At 42.0% G+C, this 26,174-nt stretch overlaps 1 protein-coding gene across 1 annotated transcript in view; it reads right to left on the minus strand.

Moving 5' to 3' along the window:
* Nucleotides 1-26,174, minus strand: part of LOC119257450 (kalirin) — a 476,694-nt gene that overhangs the window by 266,563 nt on the left and 183,957 nt on the right. Inside the window, exon 4 of the mRNA XM_054701110.1 lies at nucleotides 22,781-22,895. Coding sequence (XP_054557085.1) covers nucleotides 22,781-22,895 — 115 coding nt within the window. The remainder of the gene's footprint in view (nucleotides 1-22,780; nucleotides 22,896-26,174) is intronic.

The following is a 26,174-nucleotide window of genomic DNA, read 5'->3' on the forward strand; positions in this document are numbered from 1 at the left end:
CTGGGTAGTTAACAGTCCCATCCTAAGGGAGCCAGCGCTTCATCTATACATTGGTGCCAACTCTCAGATTCTTAACTGCAAGGTGGAGTAAATCTGGTCTCCCCATTTCCCTAGTCAGTCTCAGCTAGATTTTAACTTCCCCTTCCCTACTCTGCATCTCCAACTCCCCATACCCTTACAAGGGTATTCCTTGTAATACAAGGGTATTCCTTGTAATACAAGGGAATTCCTTGAAGGGAATACCCTTAAGAAATCATTTGTGGGCCTCCCTGGTGGTGCAAGGGGTTAAGACACAATCTATGAGGCAGTCCGCAGCCTCTGCAGCACGAGTTCTATCTCCTGGCCAGCCAGAGAGCAACCCACATGGTGCAGTAGACCTCTCCTGACTCGCCCGCTGCTCCCCTCAGCAGTGTACTTCAGTCAACCTGCCTGTTCTGTTCCCCACTCTGTCTCTGGTGGATCCTTTCACCCCCCACACCTCTGGCCTGTACCCCAGTTCTTGTATGCATAAATAAATAAATCTTTAAAAAAAGAAATCATTTGCACTGAAATCCCAGTTTCTAGAATAATAGTGTAAATGTAAACTATATATATTTCACACATATATGAAGCCAATGAAGGCAATTTGATATATGGTCTGCAGATAAAAAGAGAAATCTGGGATGCAAATTTTGACTTGGGAGTCACACAGTACCTAACACAGAGTAGCTGGACAGCAAATTTTCTGAGTGAATATACCCATTAATGGAAGCAGTAAATGTGCTCAGAAATGGGTAAAGTCATCCAATGAATATGAGTTAAGATGAAAAGAACCATCTTCTCAGTAAAAGAGAGAACTGATGGGAATATAGATGGTTAAGAGATGAGAGAAGAAAGTAAATGAGTCTGAGGGGAAAATGTAGAGGGGTTAGTGAAAAGTAGGAGAGGAGTAAAATCAAAGGCATCAAGAGAAGAGGACTGCAAGAGAAACTACAGTGTCGGAGCTTCAGAAAGACAGATTATTTACTGAGATAAAAACTATTGCATTTAATAACTGAGAAACCTTGGCCCCATCTGCCAGGACAGTTTTAGTGGGGACCTGGGGCAGGAAATGGGTAGAGCAGGAAAAGTCTTCCTAATTGACCTCTGGGAAAAGAAGAAATATCACCACAGGTAGATTTTAGTATACTCCCCTCTCCAGACCCTGTCTCCCTGACTCCAGAAACAGCCAGGTCTGCAAGCTGCTTTCTGACTACTCCAGCTCCACAGAGACTCCCAGGAGTCTGCCTCTTCCCTAAGCCTTCAAGTTCCCAGACCTCTTTCCCTTTCACTAGGATTGCTCAGATGGGGAGTGGTTTGAGCAAACCAACTTACATTAAAATATAACCCCCAGGTAGCCCTCCTTTCCCCAGTAGGTTATTTACCTTTTATTTTTCAAGGGCACAATTTTGTCTTGTGTATGGGGAGGTTGGGAGCATAGAAAGGTGAAATTTGGAGCAGCACACCTTTAAATCCACTAAAGAGGATTGGCTCTCCTTTTGTATTTCGTTTTATATTTCTCCTCATATGCCACATTTCCTGCTTGAGAGGAAGATACAGCCACTGCTCCATTCCCCCCTACCCCACCAGTTTCCCATCTGGGGCTTGAGACCTTGACTCCCTTGGCCAGCTTCTCATCCTTCATGATAAACTACAGTCCCTTCAAACTGAGCTGTAAACTGTTTCATAGACTCTCAGGGGCTTCAGGTCAGAACATAAACATATACTGAACGACCAGATGATTGATCAGATATTTCTTGGTCTCAGTTCTACACCATTTACTCTTACGTTCATGACATGTCGCGGAGGCTGTTTTGACTCAATAAGACTGTCCTAGCTCAAAAATATAAAATAGGGGCCTCATTGGTGGCACAAGGGGTTAAGCACCGCACTATGAAGCAATCCACAGCCTCTGCAGCACGAGTTCAATCCCAGCAGGCCAGGGAGCAACCCACATGGCGAGGCAGACCTCTCCTGTCTCGCCCGCTGCTACCCTAAGCAGTGTACTTCAGTAGATCCACCTGTTCTGTTCCCCACTGTCTCTGGTGAATCCTCTCCTTCCTGCATTTCTGGCCTATACCCCAGCTCTTGTATGTATAAGTAAATAAATCTTTAAAAAATATATAAAATAGGGCCTCCGCGGCAGCACAGCGGTTGAGCGCTGGGTTGCAAAGCTGCCCACAGCCTCTGCAGTGCCAGTTCAATCCCTGGCCGCCGGGCGAGGGTCCTACATGGCGCACAGACCTCTCCTGCCGCCCGCTGCTCCCCTTAGCAGTGTACTTCATCAGTCTGCCTGCTCTGCTCTCCCCTCTGACTCTGGTGAATTCTCTCACCCTCCAGTGCTTTTAACTGTACCCAGTGCTTGTATAAATAAATAAATCTTTAAAAAATATATATATATAAAATAAAACATTTTCACCATTTTATGCCAATGCTTATCAAACGTTAGTCACTTTCATCATCACCTAGGACGTTGGTTTTAAAATGATGATTTCAGGGGTCCTTTTAAGATATTCAGATGAAATTCAGTCTTGAATAAGGCCCAGGAATCTCCCAAGTTGATCCAAGGACAACATCTAGACTTCCTTGAAGTGTGATTTGTGGGAATTTAATGGTAAAGACTCACTCTGCCTAAATAAGATTAGGATAGGCACCAATAAACAGCAGGTAACACACAACTATATCAGGCAGAACAGTGTTTGCAGTGTGAACCAACTGTGCTATGCAGGAGCCTGTCAAAAATGTTAATGGGATGTTTTCTCCATAGTGCCATGCTTTCCTAAATGGTGTCATTTATTGCAAGCATAGGCTTGAAAGGATTTCTGTCCTTACCATGCATATCTCTAGTTCTTTTTGCAAAGACTGTGCAAGACCTAGTCTCCTACCTTGCCCTAGGGAGACTCCCCAAGGGCCTGCCGGCCATACTCCCCAGGATAGCTGTAGTGCTTTGTCACTAGCCTGCTGGAAAGCTGTCTTTCCTGGGCTTCCCTCTCTACTTCACAAACTGCCATGAAATCACTGTGGCAATTTTATTCCACCAGACTGGGCAACCTCATTTAAAACTTCTAGGCAAGTCCTGGGTGTCTCTCTGGATCACATTATCTGATACCCCTAGAACTGTCTTTTGACCCACAGGTCTATGAGGACTGCCCCATATCAGACTGATCCAGGTGCACAAAGTCTCAGCAGTGGGCAATGAGGAACCAATGAAGAGACATGTCGCAGTTAACTCTTTGCAGTCCTGGTGATCCCCATGCTTCGCAGAGATGACAATTTAGCCGTCCACTATTGAGCCCAGTCCCCCAGAGTGGTTCTATTTAGAACAGTTGCTATTTGTAATACTTGCAAGTGTCTTTGGCAGAGGCTTAAACTAATTAATCCTTAATTTTCAAGGGGAGGGTAGCAAGTTCCAGAGAAGAGTAATTTTTTTCAGGATCACACAGCAGGGGGGATGTTTTGTTCATTTGGGACCAATGTCTAGGTATCAATCTCCCTGCTCTAGATCTTCTAATAAGTCATGAAAATTCTGGATTTGAGAGGAAGAAATATCCTCCCATACATCAAATCATCTGCCCTTAGAAGCCCAGGATTTCCTGTGCTGATTACTAAAAGCTCCTGCACGGGAATGAGGACCATTCCCCTCATGGTTTCCACTGCACTACAGCAACGGAGAGATGGTATTAACCTGTTTGCCTCAAACAGGTTAATGAAACTCAAGATTTACCCCACACTGACTAATGTCCAGCTCATGTGAAACATCTTCTGGAATAAATATGCACCAATCCATCGTGGTGACAGTGGGTGAGTAGACATCTGCAGTGAGTACCACCCCAGAAATCAGGCAAGAGACAACAAGGGTTTCTGCCCACCTCCTAGGTTTATGCTGTCAGGATTGTTCACTTGGTGCAAGGTGTGGGTGTCAGCAGTGGTGGGTACACAATCATATTGTGAGGGTCCGTGAAGGCCTAGTAGTGCTTAGGCTGTGTGAATGAATCAGACCCATTCACTAAGTTGTCCAGGGAAGATGGAAAATTGAACATTGGAGTAGAGGGTTAGACTGGTCACTGAGGAGTAGATGGCATTCCCCTCTGTCACCCAAGGACAAGGCAAGTGAAAGATGTCCTGTTTCATGAGGGCAGTACCAGCCTTGCCACACACAGCTCTGGCCCTACAGGTACAAACAGACTAGCAATGCAGTGGAAGACTTATACATGGCACAGACAGTTCACAATGAGCAGACAGGAACCAGCAAAGGAAGGAAGGAAGGAAAAGTTGCGCCCAAAAAATCATCCACTTCATACTTTTTCCTAGAACTGTGCTGTGCCAATGAAATCATTTAATCATTTCAAAGCTGAATTTTCCACTCAATTTAAGGGAAAAGGTCAGTCCTTAAAGTTCTAAGGAGAAAAACGATTCTCCTGACCCGCTGTGTAGAGGTGGTCATGCCATTCTCAGGCTGTGGAGTCTCTGGCTGTAAGATCTAGATTGTTCTTCAATGTTTGCATATCACTCTGAACTGTGCCAACCTGCTCCTCACTGCTCTTCTAATAGCAGCTCTCTACCGATTGCCCCAACCCATACCACACCAACTTTCTTCAACTACCGAGAACCAGCAGGTGAAAAAGAAAAGTGTTACAGACACATTAGCACATGTTTTAAGTTTTCTAATTGGTATAATCACAAGCAGAAAAAAAGAACATTAGAGGAGATAGTGCCTTATAGAGAAATGAGCCACTCTCCTGGATGCTGAGTCATGAATGAGCATTTGCTCCCAGAAACAGTGCTCAGACTTATTATCCATGATGTGGAGGATTTGTGGAGATCTGGAAGCAGGGAGGGGCAAAGAGAGGTGGGAGGGCTCCCTTGCCTATGGGGTCCCCTCTTGGCAGGACCACAGGTGATCATCAACCCTCAGAGGGCTTTCTATAACAATGTGATGCAGTTTCCCTCAGGCCTCCTCAAGATCCATGTAATTCATTCAGAGGTTTATTTCATTTGTTTTATTCATTTGGTTTGTACTGGAAGACACTCTCTGTCCACTTTCCCAGGTTATGACTATCCAAAGAATCTGCACACTTTCTACTCATTTAAAAACACATTTTTTTTGCCTCTGCATAACTTACCTGTGATGCCAGGACTAGGGGGGCAAAAGTCAAAGATAATGCTTTATCCTATATCTAAGTTTCAATTCCTCCTCTATAAAACAGGGAGCCTCTGAGTGATCTGGGGTTGGTCAGTGGTGTTTAAGAGTTCCCTGGTGTGGTATAGCCACTATGAAAAACAACATGGAGGAATCTCAAAAAATTAAAAATAAAACTACCAAATTACCCAGCAATCCTACTTCTGGGAATCTATCCAAAGGAAATTAAAACACTAACTCAAAAAGATAACTGCACCCCCATTTTCATTGCAGCATTATTTACAATAGCCAAGACATGGAATCAACCTAAGTGTCCATTGATGGATGAATGGATAAAAAATTGTGATTTTATATATATATACACACACACTTGTGTGTGTGTCATATTTCATTGTGTATGCATGTGTATATATAATGACATTCAGTAGTAAAAAAAAAAGTAGAAATCCTACTATTGTGACATGGAAGGAGCTTGAAGGCATTATGCTTAGTGAAATGAGTCAGACAGAGAAAGAAAAAAACTGTATGATCACACTTATATGTGGATTCTAAAAAAAAAAAAAAAAAAAACCCAAACTTATAGAAAAAGAGGTCAGACCAGAGGTGAAGGATGGAAGAAGCAGGAATTGGAGAAAGTGAAAAACTTCTAGTTATTAAATAAATAAATACTAGGACATAATGTACAACTTGATGACTGCAGCTAACACTGACAGATGATATATTGTTGTTAAGAGAGTAAATCTTAAAAATTCTCATCACAAGGAGAAATATTTTTTTCTTTCTTTTTCTTATAGCTATAGGAGAAAATGGATGTTAGCCAACCATATTGTAATCTTTTCACAATGTAGGTAAATCAAACCATTATTCTTTTTTTCCCTCACTTTTTTCATTTTTTTATTATTTTTTTATTTTTTACATCATTGTTCAATTTTAAACAATATTTGCTTCCCCCCACCCCCTCAGGTGTAGTCCCCATAGAGTTTCCTTCTCCAGTGCACCCGTGCACCATCACCTCAGTCCCCTGTGCTCCTCCCTCCCTCCCTCTCATCCCTCTCCCTCCTCCCCTATAGGATGTCTCTGATTAATAATAGTCCATTTTTGCTTTGTTGTATTTTGTACTGTTGCTGTATTTTTTACACTGATGTCTTATTTGGTTTCTCTATATTCCTTCTATAAGTGAAACCATCCGATATTTTTCTTTTTTCTTCTGGCTTATTTCACTGAGCATAATTCCTTCTAGTTCCATCCATGTTGCTGCAAATGGCATGAGTTTATCTTTTTTTTGATAGCTGAATAATATTCTATTGCGTATATATGCCACATCTTCTTGATCCAGTCATCTATTTTTAGGCATCTGGGTTGTTTCCAGGTTTTACCTATTGTAAATAGTGCTGCAATAAACATAGGGGTACAGGTGCTCTTTTGAATCAATGTTTTTATGTCCTTTGGGTAGCTCCTTAGGCGTGGAATTGCTGGGTCATATGGTAGCTCCATTTTTAGTAGACTGAGAAACCTCCAGACAGCTTTCCATAGTGGTTGGACCAGTTTGCACTCCCACAAGCAATGTAGGAGAGTTCCTTTTTCACCACATCCTCACCAACATTTGTTGTTGCTTGTTTTTGTGATATGTGCCATTCTTACCGGTGTAAGGTGGTATCTCAATGTGGAAACCAAACCATTATTCTATACTTAAACTTATGTGAGGTGTGTGTGTGTGTGTATATATGTGTGTGTGTAAATAATTTCTCAATAAAACTGTGGAAAAAAGAGTTGCCCCGCAATTCCCATGTTAACCATGGTCAAGTACCACCACAGAAAAGGTTGTAGGGATTTGCTTGCCCATTTCCAGGACAGGAAGCTCCCTCCCACTTGTTCAGTTCCCCACTATTAACTATACAGAATGAATTCTGTTACCCCAACTAGAGCCCAAGGAAACCTCACACTGGAAGCCAAGGGAGGAGGATAGATGGTGAAAGTGCTTTTCACCTCTTTAAAGTCGACTATATGATTCCACCCAAACAAGAATGTTGACAATAAACAAAAACCAACTTCAAGTGTGCCACAGATAAGGGTGTGACTGCTGCTTTTCTGTGTCTCTGACAGACCTGGAGAAGTACTGAATAGCATAGCCTCAGGCCCCAGCATTCCCAAGTGTGACCATGAAGTGACAGGTCCCCTGGCCCAAATCACACAGCAGGACCTCTGCATCCACACAGCGACTCATCCCTGCTTGCCACCTTTAAACGAAACACTTCCTAAAACTCAAGTCTGCTCAGAAAGTACAAAGAGCTGCCATTCTGTGGATAGTCAAAAGAGTATGCCACAGGCTAAAAGGATCTTCCAAAGAGAGTTCCAGAAATGGCATGAGTCACAGCAGGACCCAGGTTAAAGGGTGCAGCTCTCAAAGGCTGGCTGTGTCCAGGGGCCAGCCTGGGTTAGCGCATAAACCCTGGTATCTTCGTTTATCTGCCAGATCATCCTACATCCTATAGGCACTTAAACAACTTCCCATTCACCAACGGAAGAGACCACTTCCTAAATCAGACTGGCCTGGGAACAGGGCATTTGGAAGGAGCTACACTTTGCTATGAGGGAAAAAAAAAAAGAGCTCGGAAACTCCTGAAGGAGAACTAAACCCTTGCTCCCACAGGTCTGGAGCTGGTTGGCCAGAGAGGGAAGCTAGCAGGAGGGAGGGTTCAGGTGGGATGGAAACTGACACATTCATTTTTCCAACTACATCCTCCTAACCTGTTTCCCACTTCCCTAGAGAGCAGTTCATCCCTTCCTTCTGGGGCATTCAGAACACGAAGCAGAAATAAAATGTGAACCAAAGCAGCAGAGGGAAATAAAGAACTGGAAAGGAAAAACCACAACCTCTCCACGCAGCCTTCCCCAGACAAACTCCAGGGATCTGCTCCTCTGACCTTCTTTCTCCACCCACCCTCCTTCCCCCAGTCAGGCTGGCTGAAAAACAAGTCCTAGTATAACATTTTCCAAAAATGTTATTACAATCACTGCTCAGATATCTGTGATGATAGACCAAAGATGGAATCCACATTCCAAAGACCGGGATCTGTCTAGCCACAGTGCCCCAGTCATGCCAGTTGCTGTGAGATGTAGGGAGCTTTTCTAAAGTGGGGGTGAAAAAGACAGTTGGTGGGACCCATGAGAGGCTGCACTGCTGCTGGGACTGTGGCAGCACAGGTGGCAGAGCAGTGTCCCATTTGCTCACCCCAAGCAATTCTGCTGCCATCGCCATTCTATCACCTCCTCTTGCAGCATCTCCACCATCCCCTGCACCCTCATGGGATCCCCACTCTCCAGCCCAACTCCACTTTTCTGGGAGGGCAGGTGGAATCCTCATTAACAAACCACATATTTCCGCCAGGAAACAGTCTTTTGTCAAAACACGCCTGCACACACCTCTCCTTTCCCCTACTCTTTCTACTTAAGTAACAGTCACTTTCTTGAAAACCTAATGCTATTTGCCTGCACACTCAGACACACGCCCAAACAAACCCACCAACAAAGGCAGCTCACACAGGACCACGCTCCAGGTCATGCCAGCTGGGTTTTCCCAGTGGAGTGTGGCGGGCATCCTCACCCTGAGGCCAGCCCTCCTGCCCTCTGACACAGGACACTGACTAAGAGCACTGATAATGTTCCCATGATTTACAGGAGGAAAACCCTGGTTGGCTCAGGTACAAGTGCGAATCTGGGAGCAACAAGGGAGGTCACAGAGCATGGACAGGAAAACCAGAGGTGGGGGGAGGAAATGTTTGGGATTTGCAACTAAACAGGCAGGGCTCTAAACGTCTTTTTCCCATCCATAGCTACTTAGTGGCATCTGAGAGCTCATGTGGGAGTGGAATAATCCCCCTGCCCATGGCACTGGCGAGGCTCTGACTTCCAGTGTATGCTGGTGGGAGCTCCCTGCAATCCCCACAGGTTCTGTCCATGTCGGGGGGCAGTGCAAGATTATAATACTGACCCCAGCAACACCACTGGTCAGCTGAGTGGCCTTAGCCATGCACTGAACCACAGCACTCACCCTTCTAAAGTAAAGGGGCTGGGTCCAGCAGCTATGGAAAGCTGTGTGGAGGTTCTTCAGGACACTAACCATAGATCTACCATGTAATGGAGCAATTCCACTCCTAGGTATCTACCCAAAGGACATAAAAACACTAATTCAAAAGGAAACCTGCCATCCTATGTTTATTGCAGCACTATTTACAATAGCCAAAATATGGAAACAACCCAAATGCCCCCAAATAGATGAATGGATCAAAAAGGCGTGGTATGTTTAGATAATGGAATATTACCCAGTGATAAAAAAGACAAACTCATACCATTTGCAGAGACATGGGTGGAGCTGGAAGGGATTACTCTAGCTGAAATTAGTCAGAAGGAAAAAGATAAATACCAGGTGGTCTCACATATATGTGGAATACAGAGACCAAATGAAAGGTCAAGAGAAAGTCAAAGCTAGTAAGTTCTCCATAGAACTGAGGCATATAGCAAAGGAGGATGTAGGAGGGTAAGAAAACTGCAGAGGAAAGAACACAAGGGAATATAGTGATGTTTCATGGACGATAAGGTGGCGGAAGATTTATGGGGACTACAATGATGTAAGAAAAAAAAGTGATCAATAAATTAATTATAAAAAATATAAAAACTGTGTAGATGGAAAAAATAATAATAAAGTAAAGGGGTTGGCCTGGCTGATCTCTACAAATCCCTTCAAGCTCCAGGATTCTAATCTATGAACTACTTTTAAAATCCAGGTCAGATTTTACCTCCAATAAACTATCTCTGATTGTGTTTGTCTGAGTGGTATGCTGGTTTAACCACTGCCATGAAAACAGCTGGTGTGTCTTCTCCAGTGGGTCCTAGAACCTCAAGCAGACTGCAAGCCTCTGGAAATGAGAGGATGTTCTCTCCTGGGCAGCAAGTCAGGGTAGGACGTGCACAAGGGCTAGGCCCACACCTTCCTCAAGCCCCAGACCAAGAGGAGAGTCTGTGTTAAACCTGGGACACAAAGTACTAGCAATGGGAACAGACAAAATTCCAGCTCAGAATGGCACAGAACAGTCTGAGAGATAAAAGGGCGAAAAATGTGTCAGTTTGGGTTTTTTTTAATAGCTCTCAAAGCCAGAGCTGGTCCTCACTTGACCTAAAAGGAATCAGGGATGGGGAGAAGACAGAAGCTCTGCAACGAAAGGAAAGAGGGAGCAGACCATCAGAGCAAGAGCACATTCTTGGACGATGTCTGTAAATTTTCTGGAAAAACATTCATCTTAGCTGAGTCACCGTGCCTCTGACAAAGTGCTCGGTCTGGGTTCAGGAAGAAATGGGGCGGGTTGCCACACTTGCTTGATTTAGAAACAATACTACTCCTTGGTGGGAGAGTCCATGCCTGATTCCCTCTCATGCTTCCCCATGCTCTGTCCTCTGCCAGAGGGTCCTACTTTTCCCTCTACCATGGTCCTGCCACCTGGCCCTGCCTAGGCACTCTGTGGGGACAGCCTTACAAAGGGAGGGAGGATCATGCAGGAGACCTCATTTGGCCTTAGTGACTTTGTGTCGGAAGAGCAACATTATTGTTGCTCCTAAAGGTCTTGAGGACTGGGGAGGTGGGGAGGGAAGTGTCCTTTCCCCTCGGGGTCTCCCAATCTATTAGTATTCAGCCAGCTTACAAGGTGCTGCTATGCAAACTCACCCATCAAACAAGACAGACCATTGTGTATATGTACCACATTTTCTTGATCTAGTCATCTATTTTGGGGCATTTGGGTTGTTTCCATAGCTTACCTATTGTAAACAGTGCTGCTATAAACATAGGGGTGCAGGTGCTCTTTGGAATTAATGTTTCTGTGTCCTTTAGAAAACCTAAAAACTAGCAACAACAATTGTTGGCGAGGTTGTGGAGAAAAAGGAACTCTCCTGCACTATTGGTGGGAGTGCAAACTGGTCCAACCAATACGCAGAGCTGTGTGGAGATTTCTGGACCTACTAAACATAGAGCTTCCATATGATCCAGCAATTCCACTCCTAGATATTTACCCAAAGGACACAGAAACATCAATTCCAAAGAGCACCTGCACCCCTATGTTTATAGCAGCACTGTTTACAATAGCTAAGCTTTGGAAACAGCCCAAATGCCCAAAAATAGATGACTGGATCAAGAAGATGTGGTACATATACACCATGGAATATTACTCAGCATTCAAAAAAGATAAACACATGCAATTTGCAGCAACATGGATGGCGCTGGAAGGGATCATGCTCAGCGAAATAAGCCAGAAAGAAAAAGAAAAATACCGGATGGTCTCACTCATAGCAGGAATCTAGAAAACTTAAATAAAGGACCAGGAAAATGAATAACTATAAGAAAGTGAAAATCAAAATCAACAAAAAACTATGAACAAGAGACACTCTATGGGGGTGTGGGGGGCGGGGAAAAGAGGGCTTGGGGTCAAAATAAGGGGGTTGTAATTGTATAGGGAATATAAAAATAAAATTTAAATTTAAAAAAAAGAAAAGAAAAAAACCTAAATAAGGGGCCAGGAAAAAGACTAATTATAATAAAGTAAAAATCAAAATCAATAAGCAACTATAAACCAGAGACACACTACGGGGTAGGGGGGGAGAAGGGAGTAGGATCAAAACAAGGGTGGTGGGAATTATATGGGGACTATAACAAAGATGAAAATGCATACATTGTGCAAAAATGAAAAATGATGTAAAAATGTATAAAATTTAAAAAGTATTTTAAAAATTAAAAAAAAAAACACAAAGACACACCATCCCTGCCCTCAAGGGTCACCATCTCTCAGGGATAAATCCTGTGGACAATCAGAACTCACAGAAGAGACAGGCCCATTACTGGTAAAGGATGAGTTTTCTAGATTCCTAAGTCCTTCACATTTTGTTCATATTATTTTGTTCTGCTGAGGTGATATTGGACTTTTAAGAAAGAAATTCTGAAAAAGTCCTTTTATCTAAGGCAATCCAAGAAGAAAAGAATGGACGTTTTTTCTTTTAAGTGGCAAAGTGATACAGAAATTTTAGCAACTAGTGAGTATATTCACCGGGGTCATACTCTTAGCAACAAAAAGCCCTAGGTAGTGATTTTTTTTTTTTTCTTCTCATCTTCTATGTTCAGAGTAAAAAATAGTGTCTGAGAGGCAAGATTTGAAAAGACAAATTAAGACTTCTGTCTTCAATGTTTATGGCTCATGAATATAGTGAGGGAGACAGAAGACGTTCTAGGAGATAGTTAAGTTCTGAGATACTTTGACTTCAAATCCAATTCAGACTAAAGGCAAACAAGTAAGAAGGATCTTTTTACTTTAAAAAAGATTTGGTTCCATAAAAAGGTGAAGAATTGGTATAAACATATCACATTATTTATGCTTCTTCCTGCCCCGACCCCACAGCATCATTATAAAATTCCCAGTTTCAACTTGGAATATGTATATGTATATTTATTTATACATTTATATGTATTTGTATATGTTAAATATTTCTACAAAAGTTATTTTATGTAATATTTACTATAGTTGTCTATGACATTACATTAAACCCATTTTATAGTTGAGGGAAAGAAAATAATTATTGCTTAGTGGTTACTTAAGTAAAGCCTGGGAAATCCAAGTTTTAATAAGGAGCAATCATAATATTACTATTTGGAGCCTCTGATAAAATCCATCTATGTCTTCTTGGGCAGCTAAGCTTAGGTGTGCTGCCACTTGGTGGCAGCTTACCTAAATTGCCCTATATATTGAAAAGGCAGTCTCTATAAAACTAAATCATCAGAACATTATGTGTCAGTATCCAATGTATGTCTAAAATCAAACCCAACCAAAAACCACAAAGGCACGTGATGCAGCCTAACCGTGAGAGGTGAAGAGAGACATATATAAACATGCTGGAAATGATCACATAATCGTTGAGAAAGAAACTATTAAATCTGGAATCCCTCATCCTTCTCCAATGCTAGGCTGTCTCTCCAGCACCTGTATTAGCTAATTCCCTTATTTTCAACATTCCAGTCAAACGAATCTCAGCTAAATTTAAATCATCCTGATTCCCTACCATGAATTCCAGAAAAAACTAAACGTACTGGCATTTATTTTATCTGACATGTTGAAGTTTACCTAATATAAGGAAAATGTCAGCTTCCTAATTAGCCTACTATTGGTGAGTCACAGCTTCCAGGAACCTAAAAAAGAAAGTGAAAGGCCGCGCCTAAGCTTTAGAGGTTCATTCAATACCGCTTCCCAGCGACAAACTGCAAGGAGGCCTAACTTTCTCAGTGGAAGCCAGATAAGGACTTCAGTTCAAAGGAGTATGGAGGAGGTTAACAACTGCTTTGAGTCAAGCCAGGAACTGACTGCACAACCAGCAAAGGAGCTAAAACACATCCAGAGGTAAAAGTAAAGTTTCATTAGGGGCAAAAAACAATTAAATCTTTCTAGATTTCACATCAGATGCCAATGTTAATGTGTGGTCACCATTAAGAGTGCTATTAGTTTAGATAAGAAAAAAAATCCTAACTAACTTGGGAGACTCCAAAGCGCAGGCCCTACAAGCAATTCCTTTACTCCCTTCAAACCCAGGATCAGATTTAGGTACATAACACCCTCAGTTAGAGCTTCTGGATGATTATGATAACAAATGTTTATACAGTGAGGATGATGAGTAAGTAAACTTAAATTTGGAGAAATACAAGATTTGGAAGCCTAAGGCAAGGCATACTGAAAGTATAAATAGGGAAATTGGGAAAGCAATTTGGCAATACGTATTACCAGGCTTAAAAAATGTCTGTGATTGCCACAAATATATCCCAAAGAAATCACCTAAAATGTAGATAGAGGTTTATATACAAAGTTGTTTATTGAGAGATACTTAAAGCAATGAAGTGTTGGAAATAATTATGTTCACCATAATGCTAGGGTTAGTTAAAATATGGTGCATCCCAAAACACACCAGTATTATTAAAAGTTTTTAGTATTATAAAAATATCCTTATGGCATATACCAAATGGAATGAAACAAAAACCAAAAATAAATAAGCTATATGATTCAATTCTGTTTATTTGAGCTCTGAAATAAAAACAGGAAGGAACAATGTCAATATATTTTTAGCATTCTAGATAGAGTTACGGGTATTTTTTATTCTTTATGTTTTTCTGCATTTATTTTCTATAATAAAGAAATATTTTTTTCTAATTTAAAATGAAGTAAAGATTTTATAACACTATTAAGCACATATACTCATTCATTCAATACTTATTATAAGCCTCCTAAGTGCTACCAACCCTACTTCTCACTTTACTATTACTGCTGGCTTTAATTCTAACCTTAAATATAACTCCATCTAACACTGATCTTGACAAAGCAGTACTATGTAAAATGAAACGCAAGTGACAAAACAAGGATCCTACTTATAAGCAAGGCCAGGGAGGGAAATCCTGTTTGTTATAGCCCTTTCTGTTTGCCAGGCCCTGGATTATGTACTTTATAGATGTTTTCATGTAACCCTCACTACCACTGAGTTTTGTAATAACTCCATGTTTATTTTACAAGTGAGGTAATTTGTCAGCAAGCATGTACATTTCTCCTCTCAGAAGGGAGGGTTCTGGGGTTCATTTTTCCCCAAACTGAAACACCCTGCATAGTTTCCAGGGTCAGTATGTTTCTTCAAGTCCACTCTTTCCTTCCTTACTAGTCCTCAGTTCCACTCCCAAAAGTTAAAGGTGAAGTCCAGTCCTTTCTAAGGGTTACATTGAAGACATAATGGAGAAGAAAAAAAGTACTCCCTTTCCATCAGTATCCCTTTTGTCTAGTACTGGGTCTGTGATTTATCACCAAAAGGCATTTATGATTCCTGGAATAACCAGGATTACTTCTGACCTCACAATTTCCGCCTCTGATTGTCCACGTTATTGTTCTTCAGGGAATCACAAATGCGCGTCTCTGTATTTGAAGTACTATGGCTGACAATCCCTGCTCCACATACACAGTGGCTTTTCACAGGATTTCCACAAGTCACTCTGGTCCTCAGCTCTATCAAGACTGTGCCTGTAGAGACACAAGCTTTCCAAGTCCAGCAGTGGGCTGACCGAAGAAGCGAACCAACTTCCAAACAATCAACTGACCTCTAACTAATGCCAGAACTGTACTTCTGATGCTGAAACAGGAGGCTGAGTGAAAGAAAACGCCCTGACCCAAGGAAAGTAAACAGGACAACCATCCCTAGAACACATCCCCTCCACTTCCACCCCACCAATTCCATCTTTAAGCTCAAGATCCCGCCTACTACCACTATCTCTACTGTCCCGCCTCCATCAACTGCCACCTGCATTTTCCACTCATCGCAACCTTCACTCAGAATATACCATGGAATATTACTCAGCATTCAAAAAAGATAAACACATGCAATTTGCAGCAACATGGATGGCGCTGGAAGGGATCATGCTCAGCGAAAAAAGCCAGAAAGAAAAAGAAAAATACTGGATGGTCTCACTCATAGCAGGAATCTAGAAAACTTAAATAAGGGACCAGGAAAATGAATAACTATAAGAAAGTGAAAATCAAAATCAACAAAAAACTATGAACCAGAGACACTCTATGGGGGGTAGGGGGCGGGAGGGGAGGGATTGGGGTCAAAATAAGGGGGTTGCAATTGTATGGGGAATATAAAAATAAAATTTATTATAAAAAAAAGACATCAAGGATAAAAAAAAAATCATTTAGAATCCAAAGACAACTTTAGAAAAAGCAGGTTTGAAGGACATGTTGTCACCGCCCACCAACATTATAGCTATCTGAACTCTCATCTCCTTACTATCCTCTCCAACTGTCCTGTTCCCATACAAGACTTAGCCCTACTTCAGCGTTCACCTTCCTACACTCTACTGTAGTCCATCACCACTACCTCTTTCACACTGGTGTCTTCATCTCTCCAGTGGATAAAAACTCAAGCTCTGGAGCTAGACCATCTGGCACCAAATCATATTGTATGTCCACAGGCAAGTTACCTAACCTTGCAGAGCCTCAATTTGCTCATATATAAAATAAGAATAACAATACCCATTTCAAACTGCTATGAAAATTAATGCATGCAAAATACAACAGTGCAATAATGTAGATTTGAAGATAATGTCTAGCACTTACATATCACTTACTAGATCAGTTCCAGAGATTAGAAGCATTAAGAGCTTTTTTTCCCCACTCAAAATTGTTTGAAGATTCCTTTATGTTGTTGCATATCATAGTATGTGGGAAAAACTAGACAGAAAACTACATATGGTATGATGCCATTTTTATAAAGCTCAAAACAAGCAAAACTAAACAATACATTGTTTATGAAAATATGTGGTAAATTATACCACAAAGAAGCAAGAAAAAGATAAACACAAAACTCAGGAAAGTGGTGATTTCTGGATGAGGTAAGGGGGATGATGGTAGGAAGGAACCACAAGTAGTTTCAAGGGCAGAGGTGATGTTCTCCCATTGAAGCTGAAAAGTGGGTTTTCAGGTATTCAATGTTTTGTTATGCTCATAACTAACATGGACATTCATCTAGTCCTTCATATGTAGCAAATATTGCTGTATATATGTATGTATTATACTTTTTCTTCTTCAGTATTACATATGCCTTTAGAAGACAGATGAACAAGTACTGAGCTGTGGGTGCTACAGTGTGATTACTAGATTATTTCTACCCAACACCCTTTTGAGATGGACATGTCTCCCAAATTAGGTCAGAACATCAGATTCAGAAATGCTGAATCCTATGTCCAAGGTCTCACCTTGTACCAAATATCTTCCATTTGACCTTCTGAATACATTCTATTTTCTGGAAACTTCCATCACTATTTCCCACATCTTAGTTTAATCAATGATCCCAGAGCAAAGGGCAGAACACAACAACACATCTCAAAAGGCACTTACAACAGAACACATTCAGTGATGGCAGTTGGGATAGCTTAGGCTCTGTCATGCTGAATATATTGGGAGGAAATGCTTGCAGTTTTTACCTCCTCATCTTTTAACTGTCTTTCTGTTTCTCTCTACTTATTCCTATATTCTAGTGACGCTGCATATAAAGACATTGCTGGCTATAAGCCCAATTTATCTTTTGTTGAAATTAGGAGCAAATATTACCAAATAATAAGCTGTGAATACTAGCACTTTGGCTTGATTGGCATTAGAGAATATCCCATCTTAATTCCTTGTCATCTTTCTTCATTTTTATGACACCTGTATTCCTTACTGCAACACTCAGCATCTCTGCAGTGCTGCTAAGAGCAGAGTTAAGTGGCAGATACATCAAAAGGCTAACAATTGGTGCCCTTAGGATCAGCAGAAAGATGATGATGACAAAGCAGGATAACAATGATAATGAAGAGAAGAAATTCAATGCAATAAAAATTACCAAGAATTTCTTTACTATATATACTTAGAAATTCCTATTCAAGCATATGGTCAACTCCCAGTAATCACAGGAAATAGATTATCCTTAGTGGGAGTAACATAGAGTAACATAGTAACATAGAATTGTTTATTCTTGGGATAGCTGCTTTTATCCTGTCTCTCAATTTCTAGGGATATTCATCAGCTGATTGTATCTAATATCTCCTTTCCACCCCTTTCACATACAAGTAAAAACAAGAAGATAGCAGGTCAGGACAGAAAGAAAACTAGATAAGTGTAGAATGGATGACAGTCAGAAAAGAGAATGATGACAGAATCTCACCCAGATCCCTATTCAGGCTCTGGCTCATAGTAGGCACTCAACAAATATTAATTAAATTGAGTGAATGGGGTGAGAAAAATGAAATAGAAGAATTTTAAAGACTCTTACTGCCCAGATATTCTACGGATCCTCAGAATAACACAGAAAGTTTAGAGAGGACTCCGGAGATAAGATTCTTAAACTCACAAGGAGCAAAAAGGAAAGCTGGAAGGGACTGATTCATCTCAGGCTGAAGCAAACCCCAAAAGAGTAACAGATATTCCAAACTGTCGAGTCCAGGATGATCCCTGATCCATGTTCCCCAAATTCCCACTCAGGACCCAAAGGTACTAGAAAGCAGTTCTCTTCTGATATCACATGTGTGAAGTGAAATTCTAGACTTATCTAGGAGTCTGAGAAAGGAAATATATGTTGAAGGTGGCAGTATTCTGTTTTGAGGTACCAGATTTTATGATGTATGTTTTTTTTTTCCAGCTATATAGAAACACAAGATTCTGGACAGGAAAGCTTCTTAGAAATTATCTAACCATCTTCTAGCCCACTGGAGGAATTCTTCCTACAGAATCCCTAACAGCAGGTCATTCAAACTATAGAGACAGGAAGATCACTTTTGCCAGGGGCAGCAGTATTACTGCTGGACAGTTTCCATATAGACAAGATCTTTCTTGGGTCAGACTCCTGATCTCTCTCATTTCTACCCATTGATGTAATGGAGACCATGCTTGTTCCCTCCTGTTGGGGCAGCTTTCCTGACACCTGAAGACAGGAAATCACTTTTCTTCCATTTTTACTCCTGCAAGCAGACATCCTTCATTCCTTCAAATGTAGAGATGCAGCATGTGGATCTCTCAATTTGCTGTTCCACTGACAGTGCTCTAACAGTTCCTAAAATGTAGCTGACGCCACAGTCTAGACGACCCTGCCTTCACAAAGGATAGCAGGACTGTCCCTTCCCATTCATTTCTAAATATCACATAATCATCTGCTTTAATCATTTATTGTAGAACAGGTTCTTAGATTCTGAGGTCCTCTTTCATCACTCATTGGCCCCTGTTTGCTTGTCTTCCACTGGCCAGGTCATCAATGCTATTAGTCACATACTACCTGCTCTTATTGTCACTGGTTTGACACTGGGTAGGGACATATCCAGGTTTTTGCTAACTTTCTCAAAACATCTGTGTCTGTTCACCATTGTTTTTCAAGCTACCTAGCATGGAGAGGCTCTAAATATCTGCTAAGTAAAGAATGAATAAATGCAGGTCACATATCGCCTAAAGGTGATCATACCAGTCTGTAGAGCAGATCCTTTTCTCTTTCTGCCCCTACCCCCAGGCCATTCCCATAATAAATAATTTCTGCTAATCATATCATTGATTCCAGCTATTCATTTTCATTGTTTACCTTCTTTGCCCAGGTCATGGCTAAGCATAAGACTGTCAAACACTATTTGACCCACTCTGTTCTTCAGTTTCCTTCCCATACTTCATCATCTTTAGAGCAATCCTGTCCCAGATTTCATTTCCAATAGTTGCTGTGTGTGAATATGTGGCCAACAGAGCTAGGAAGTGACAGATGGGTATGACTACTTAGTAAACTCGAGTCTTCTGGATAGTCATTCCTGGTGAACACAGAACCCTCGGGAGGAAGGCAGCAGGCATGCCAGGGCAATTGTTCCCACCAAAGGTGGCAACAGGTGCCTTGCCTCCCACCTGCCAGAACCTGTGAAGAACCTTTCTGTTTTCAAGTGCACAGGGTGCAAAGCTTGTGACCACCCGCGGAGAAGCAGAGAACTTGCATTGAGTGTGTTCCTTCAATGATAACGTACTGTTTTTGCTTTTTCAAGACCTTCCTCACAGCCTCTCTTAGGTTCTGTTCCCCTTCACCCAGCAGGAATCATTTCCTTTTTAGTTGTTTCCAATCTGTTTTGTTCCATCTCGACTTAAAAAGCCAGGATGAAGAAGTGTTCTTCCAACTCCCACTTTCTATTCTAAAGAAAAGATGAGCATGCATTAGCAGCAGGGATATGATAAATATACCTGACGGAAAAAATATACCCTTCCTTTCTCCTGGGATCCCAATTTCTGTGGCTCTAAAGAACTGAGAGTCCATCATGGGCTCCCATGAAATATTCTTGTTAGTATGATACCAAGGTATGGTATATTTCAAACTGTTTAGCCCCTACATGGCTAAATTGCTAAATTACCTAGATTAATCATGGGTTATTTAGTCTATCACTTTGTCTCTGAAACAAATGGGAATATTTCCTCCCTATAAAGACCTCTAGTTAAAAAAAAAATCTGTGTTCTGTTCTTCAGTAAAAAACTTCTTGCATGGGCCTCCCCGGTGGCGCAGCGGTTGAGCGCTGGGTTGTGAAGCTGCCCGCAGCCTCTGCAGCGCCAGTTCGATCCCCGGCTGCTCCCCGGCCACCAGAGGAGGGTCCCACATGGCGCGCAGACCTCTCCTGCCGCCCGCTGCTCCCCTCAGCAGTGTACTTCGGTCCTTCTGCCTGTTCTGCTCCCTGCTCTGGCTCTGGTGAATTCTCTCACCCTCCCGCGCCTCTGACTGTACCCAGTGCATGTATAAATAAATACATAAATCTGAAAATAAATAAATAAATCTTTAAAAAAAAAAAAAAAACTTCTTGCACTTTTGCACTTGAAGTTAAGAAGTTCTTCTTTGGTGATAAGTCAAGTCCCCTTCATTGTTGTTTAAGACCTTTTATGTTTTTTCTGGTCCCCCGTGGATATCATAAAGAAAAAAAACAGACACCATTCAACATTTATTTATCTATTCACAGTCTTCTGCTTGAAGCTTTTCAGGGCTACCCATTCTATTCAACATCCTTCCAAGCATTTAATGACAGCTCTTAAATCCCCTTTACCACCTGTCCATCACCATTCACCAATTCCCTTTACTTTGTCTTGCCTATATAGTTCTTTAAAATGTAGTGCTTGCCTTACTTGAGACCTGCTTTGAGAACTTAATCAGCACATTGAACAATTATCTAAGCTCTCCCAGCAAAGGCTAAATATATAGTTCCTCTCTATAATTCACTTTTTCCTATAAAATGCATGAAGACCAGACAATGGTTCTGGACATCACTTCTTATTTGACACAACAAACAGCTGAGCACCTGTGGCCCCACTGGGAGACAGAGAACAGATCCTCAGCAATGGTGAGGGATACTGGGGGAAGCACTGGGACACAAGTCAAGAAGGTAGAGTTCTCGGTATGCTTTGCACTAGCACATTTGGACCCTGTTTTCTAAGTAGAATATGACACATATATACCTCGCTTACTTCTCAGAACATTTCTGGATCTCACATTCTATGATTCTCTGACTAGATGAAGGCCTCTTCTCTCCCTCCTTAACCGATATATAGACCACATCCTTGACATGTCTCCTTCCACCTACCTCCATGGCTAGCACCATCCAAAGATAATCAGAAAATCTTTTTAAAAATTATTGTCTGAGATACCATCTTACACCAGTAAGAATGGCACATATTAAAAAAACTAGCAACTATAAGTGTTGGCAAGGATGTGGAGAAAAAGGAACTCTCCTGCACTGCTGTTGGGAGTGCAAACTGATCCAACCACTATGGAAAGCTATGTGGAGATTCCTCAACCTGCTAAAGATGGAGCTTCCATATGATCCAGCAATTCCACTCCTAGGTATTTACCCAAAGGACACAAAAACATTAATTTAAAAGGGCGCCTGCACCCCTATGTTTATAGCAGCACTAATTACAATAGGTAAAACCTGGAAACAACCCAAATGCCCAAAAATAGATGACTGGATCAAGAAGATGTGGGGCATATACACCATGGAATATTGCTCAGCAATCAAAAAAGATAAACTCATGCAATTTGCAGGAACATGGATGGAGCTGGAAGGGATCATGCTCAGCGAAATAAGCCAGAAAGAAAAAGAAAAATACCGATGGTCTCACTCATAGCAGGAATTTAGAAAACCTAAATAAGGGGCCAGGAAAAAACCTAATTATAATAAAGTAAAAATAAAAATCAACAAGCAACTATAAACCTGATACACATTACAGGGTGGGGGGGGTGTGAGGAGGGAGGAGGATCAAAACAAGGGGGATGGGAATTGTATGGGGACTCTAACCAAGATGAAAATGCATACATTGTGCAAAAATGAAAAATGATGTAAAAAATGTATAAAATAAAAAATAAATTAAAATAATTTAAAAAAGATATCCAAATGCAAAGGAAAAAAATAAAAATTATCATTGTCCTCTGCCAAAAGAGACATTTTATAAGTTTTTTTCCTTAATCACCTACCCAGTGAAATTTTAATATCACAAATAAACTGTATGTGTTATGCCATATGTCTATCTATGCTTAATACATAAAAGAGTAATTTTTTTTGCTACCCCCAAGAAATAATTTTCATCTCCTCATGGGGGCATTATTACCCCCATTGAAAATGCCTAGCAGAGGACTCAGCTGAATGATACAAGTAGAGTTATTTGCCCCAAACTCCAAAAGTCACAAACTAGAGTATTTAATGATAATCCATTACACAAGCCAGAGTGGGGTCAGCCAAGGTAGGAAGGCCACACTGTTCCCTGTTCCAGTCTCTGTCCTGGTCCTCTTAGGCTGAGACCCTCACCTTCCCATAGCTCCCACTCATGCACGTGAATCCCAGTAGTGACAATGGGAAGTATGGGAATGAGGCAAACAGTGGGTGATGATGTTCCAGGAATAATTAGAATCCATTCTGAGGACAAAAACAACTAGGGTTGCCTGCCAGGGATGGAGGCTCATTCTAACTCACTTGCATCTGTCCAGCTCCCCTCCCTCTTCCTTTACAGGACTGCCCTCTCCCCTTACCTTGGCACACTGGCCAAATAGGTCACAAGTTTCCGAAGGTCTTCCTGTCTTATTCTGTCATGATTGCTTCGAGCAGGGAAGGTCAGGATGGGTCCACCCCGCTTATCACGACCCCCTGCAGAGAAGAAAAAGAGTGCGTTGAAGAAAACCAGCCAGAAAGGGTGCCACAGGGGGAAAAAAAATTCTATCTGAATGCTGAATAAAACAGGCAGAAATAAGGTGCCCAGAGAAGTCCAGTGGTCACTGCTTAGGACAAGGGCATGGAGTTTGTATGTAGGTAGCATGTATGACCTTGGGTGAGATATTGACTTCCCTGATGTCTCGTCTACAAAATGCAGATGAAAATAATGATGACCACATTACAGGGCTGCCACGAGGACTAATAAGATGGCACGTGGGGAAGCTCTTTGTAAAGTAAAGCTTTCTTCAAATATGAGGTGATGATAAAAGTGGGGTTAACAGTTCTTATTGAGAAAACAAGTCATTGAAAATGCTATGGTCTTTGGAAATTTAACCTCCAGTTCACTTCTCTCTGCAGACCTCTGTGAAGTGGGAATCCTCAGGATTAACTGATTACTCTGGTGAGAAGTCCTTAACACACCCATCCATCTGCGATAGCACTGCTGGGAGATTTTAAGATTCAGAGAAAAAATATTAACTGTTTTCTACACAGGCAAAGCATCCACAACCTGCCTGCCTGAGGTGCCACCTGTCTCTCCTGCTGGAGGAGCACATGAATCTTTATTGGAAATGAGGATGCTCAAGATCTTAATCACTGCAAATGCATATGTACACATGATGATTATAAATGTTTTCTAAATATCATGTAAAAAAAAGCTGGAAGAAGCACAACAACTAGATGATCATTGTTGTTATTAGAGGGCTGGGCTTGTGCATGGTTTCTTTTTCTTTTTTCTATTTTACAAACTTTCTATTCACTATTTATTCTATGATTGAAATTTTCATCATTAATGGATGTTATGATTAAGAAGCACAGCCAAGTATTCTCAGGAGGATCAGAAAGGCACAAAGGTAAGGTGTAGTAACTAAATCCTTATAGTCACTGCCTATTACATATGATCATACCCCCACATCCCTGGCAGCTGCCTGACACCCCTCAGAGAGGGCTCACAGGGCAAGAAGGAGGAGGTGTTGACCGGGCCAGCCCCACATCAGAGATGCTTAAAGGTAAGTCCTCAAAAAAAAAAAAAAAAAAAAAAGGACCTCTTTCAAGGAGCCCCCCAGGGTCCCTCCCAAGTGTGAATTCATGAATGTTTCCCTCTGATTGTGGAGTCCATAAGCCACACAGACAGAAGAGAGGTTTGACAAACAAAATTCATTCAATTCTAGGATCCTACTAAGAAGTAAACAAGGAGGTTGCAAGAAGAAAAGGATCCAACAAGACTAAAGCCACTGAGGGATTTGGCCCTGATGAAAGTGTTTTGGCACACCCCCTGCACTACCCCAGGGCAGACTGGTGCACATATACCACAGAGCTGGGCTCCACACCTCCAGCTCCAGACTTCCAGGCCACAGTACTGATAACCGCCTCCATCTCATCTGCCTTGGAAACGGTACCTTCCCAGCTGCCTTCTATATGAAGAAAAGGACGCAGAAGAATTAAATGGAAGATTTCCCAAGACCTGGGAGGTGCTCCCACACTCCCAACCTCTCCCTTCAGTCTTGACCTCACCTAAGAATTTTCACTGTTGGGTGTTTTTAACAGCAGCTGTTACTTTTCCTCCTGACCATCATTGGAAAACTTTAAGAGCACAGCCATGGAACGAAGCTGTCCGATTGGCAAAGGCTAACAACAAGATTTAGAGGGCTGTTGGCACTATACCTCCCTGGCAAGAGCCAGTTGTGCCTTTGAAGACTGGAGTTTCACAGTGACAGCTGGGGAGGGCTCCAAAGATGGGGAGTGAGAGAAGAACATCTGGGGAAATTCAGAGCTCTCCCGGCAGGAAGTATGGATAAGGAGTTGACAAGAAGACTGTAGGGTAAGGAAAAATGTCAGGCTTTTCTGCCCTCCCGCCATCAGGATAGATGATGGATCCTTGCGGTCCTGAATGCATGCCTGATGGCGGGCACCTGGAATAGGGTGTGGGCACAGGTAGATGGGATTCACCTGGGCTAAGACTGTGCTTTTAATGGCGGCATCACGGGGACGCCAGCAGAAGCCGAGGAGAAGCCGCAAGAGAAGCAGAAGCTGAGAGAAGGCCGGAGAGCCCAGAGTGAAGGCCTGCCAGCCTCCCGGCCCCCCAGCACCCCTGCCTGCCATATGCCTGGTGAACCCCAATAAAAGACCTGCAAAACCCCTGAGGGCTCTGACTCCTCCTTTACCCGGTCTGCATGGGATCAGAAAACCTGCACTGGTCCATTCCTGACCCTACAAAGGCTGCATGGTCAAACTAGGCTTTTTTCAGAAGGTAAATAACCCTTGCAAGAGTGTAGGAAAAACATACATAGAAGAAGAGGAACATTTTGCTGAAAAGATATGGAACAGGGCCACAGAGTAAATGTAAGGAGAGGGGTCTTGCCCCTGTCCCTTCAGAGACAAGCTGACAGAACTCAAAGAGGGAAGAGGAAAGAGATAAAATTATAAGAAGTCCAAAATGCCTGTGGAAAATTATTCTTTAAGTAAAACAGGTGATGAGATCACCTGCCAAAGGTCAGGGTAGGCTTGAGATGCTGGGAGAGAATGGAGTGGACCCCTGTTGGAGAGCTTCCCTAGAGAATGAACAGGAGGAGCGGGTGGTATGGGTAGGTGCAGGGTACGGGCATAATGAGAACTCTGTTGATAGGTCTGGTTCTAGTGTCTAGGCTCTAACCTGAGTGAAGGCAAAACAGAGTCAATGCATGGGTTACGGGGAGGGGTTTATGAGCTGCCAAGAAGAAGGAATAGCATATTTTGTTTTTCTGATAGCCATAGTCTCTCAACTGATAGGGGAATATCAGAAGTGTCAAAGGAAAGGGGCTAAGGCCACAGACAAAGAATGCTAAAGGCAATGTGCATTATGGAAGCAGATTTCAGAGACTGGGAAATAAGAGTAGTCACATTTTGAAAAAGTAATAGAGATGGTGACAGGATCTTCAAAAGCACCATTCCTGTGCTCATCAAATACCTACTGCTTGCCTAGTTATGCAATGCTTTGGTGTCAGGAGCTACAGGATAGGACTATAGAGAATGAATAAAGGGAGATCATATAAATGGCAATGGTCACCTTCCTTTGAGGAAAGACAGGACAGAGCTGGGGAGGAAGCAAGGCCAGGAGTAGGGAGAGTTAAGGCTTCTCAATTGACCTGGTAAAAGAACAGTGCTGACAGGGGAGTCAGGTACAATTAAAGTAATTTCAAAAGATGCAGGGAGTAGGAGGCAGGTTTGGAAAAAAAT

The sequence above is a fragment of the Talpa occidentalis genome, unplaced genomic scaffold, assembly GCF_014898055.3.
Source record: "Talpa occidentalis isolate TD23 unplaced genomic scaffold, MPIMG_talOcc4v2.1 talOcc4.4, whole genome shotgun sequence".
NCBI lineage: Eukaryota > Metazoa > Chordata > Mammalia > Eulipotyphla > Talpidae > Talpa > Talpa occidentalis.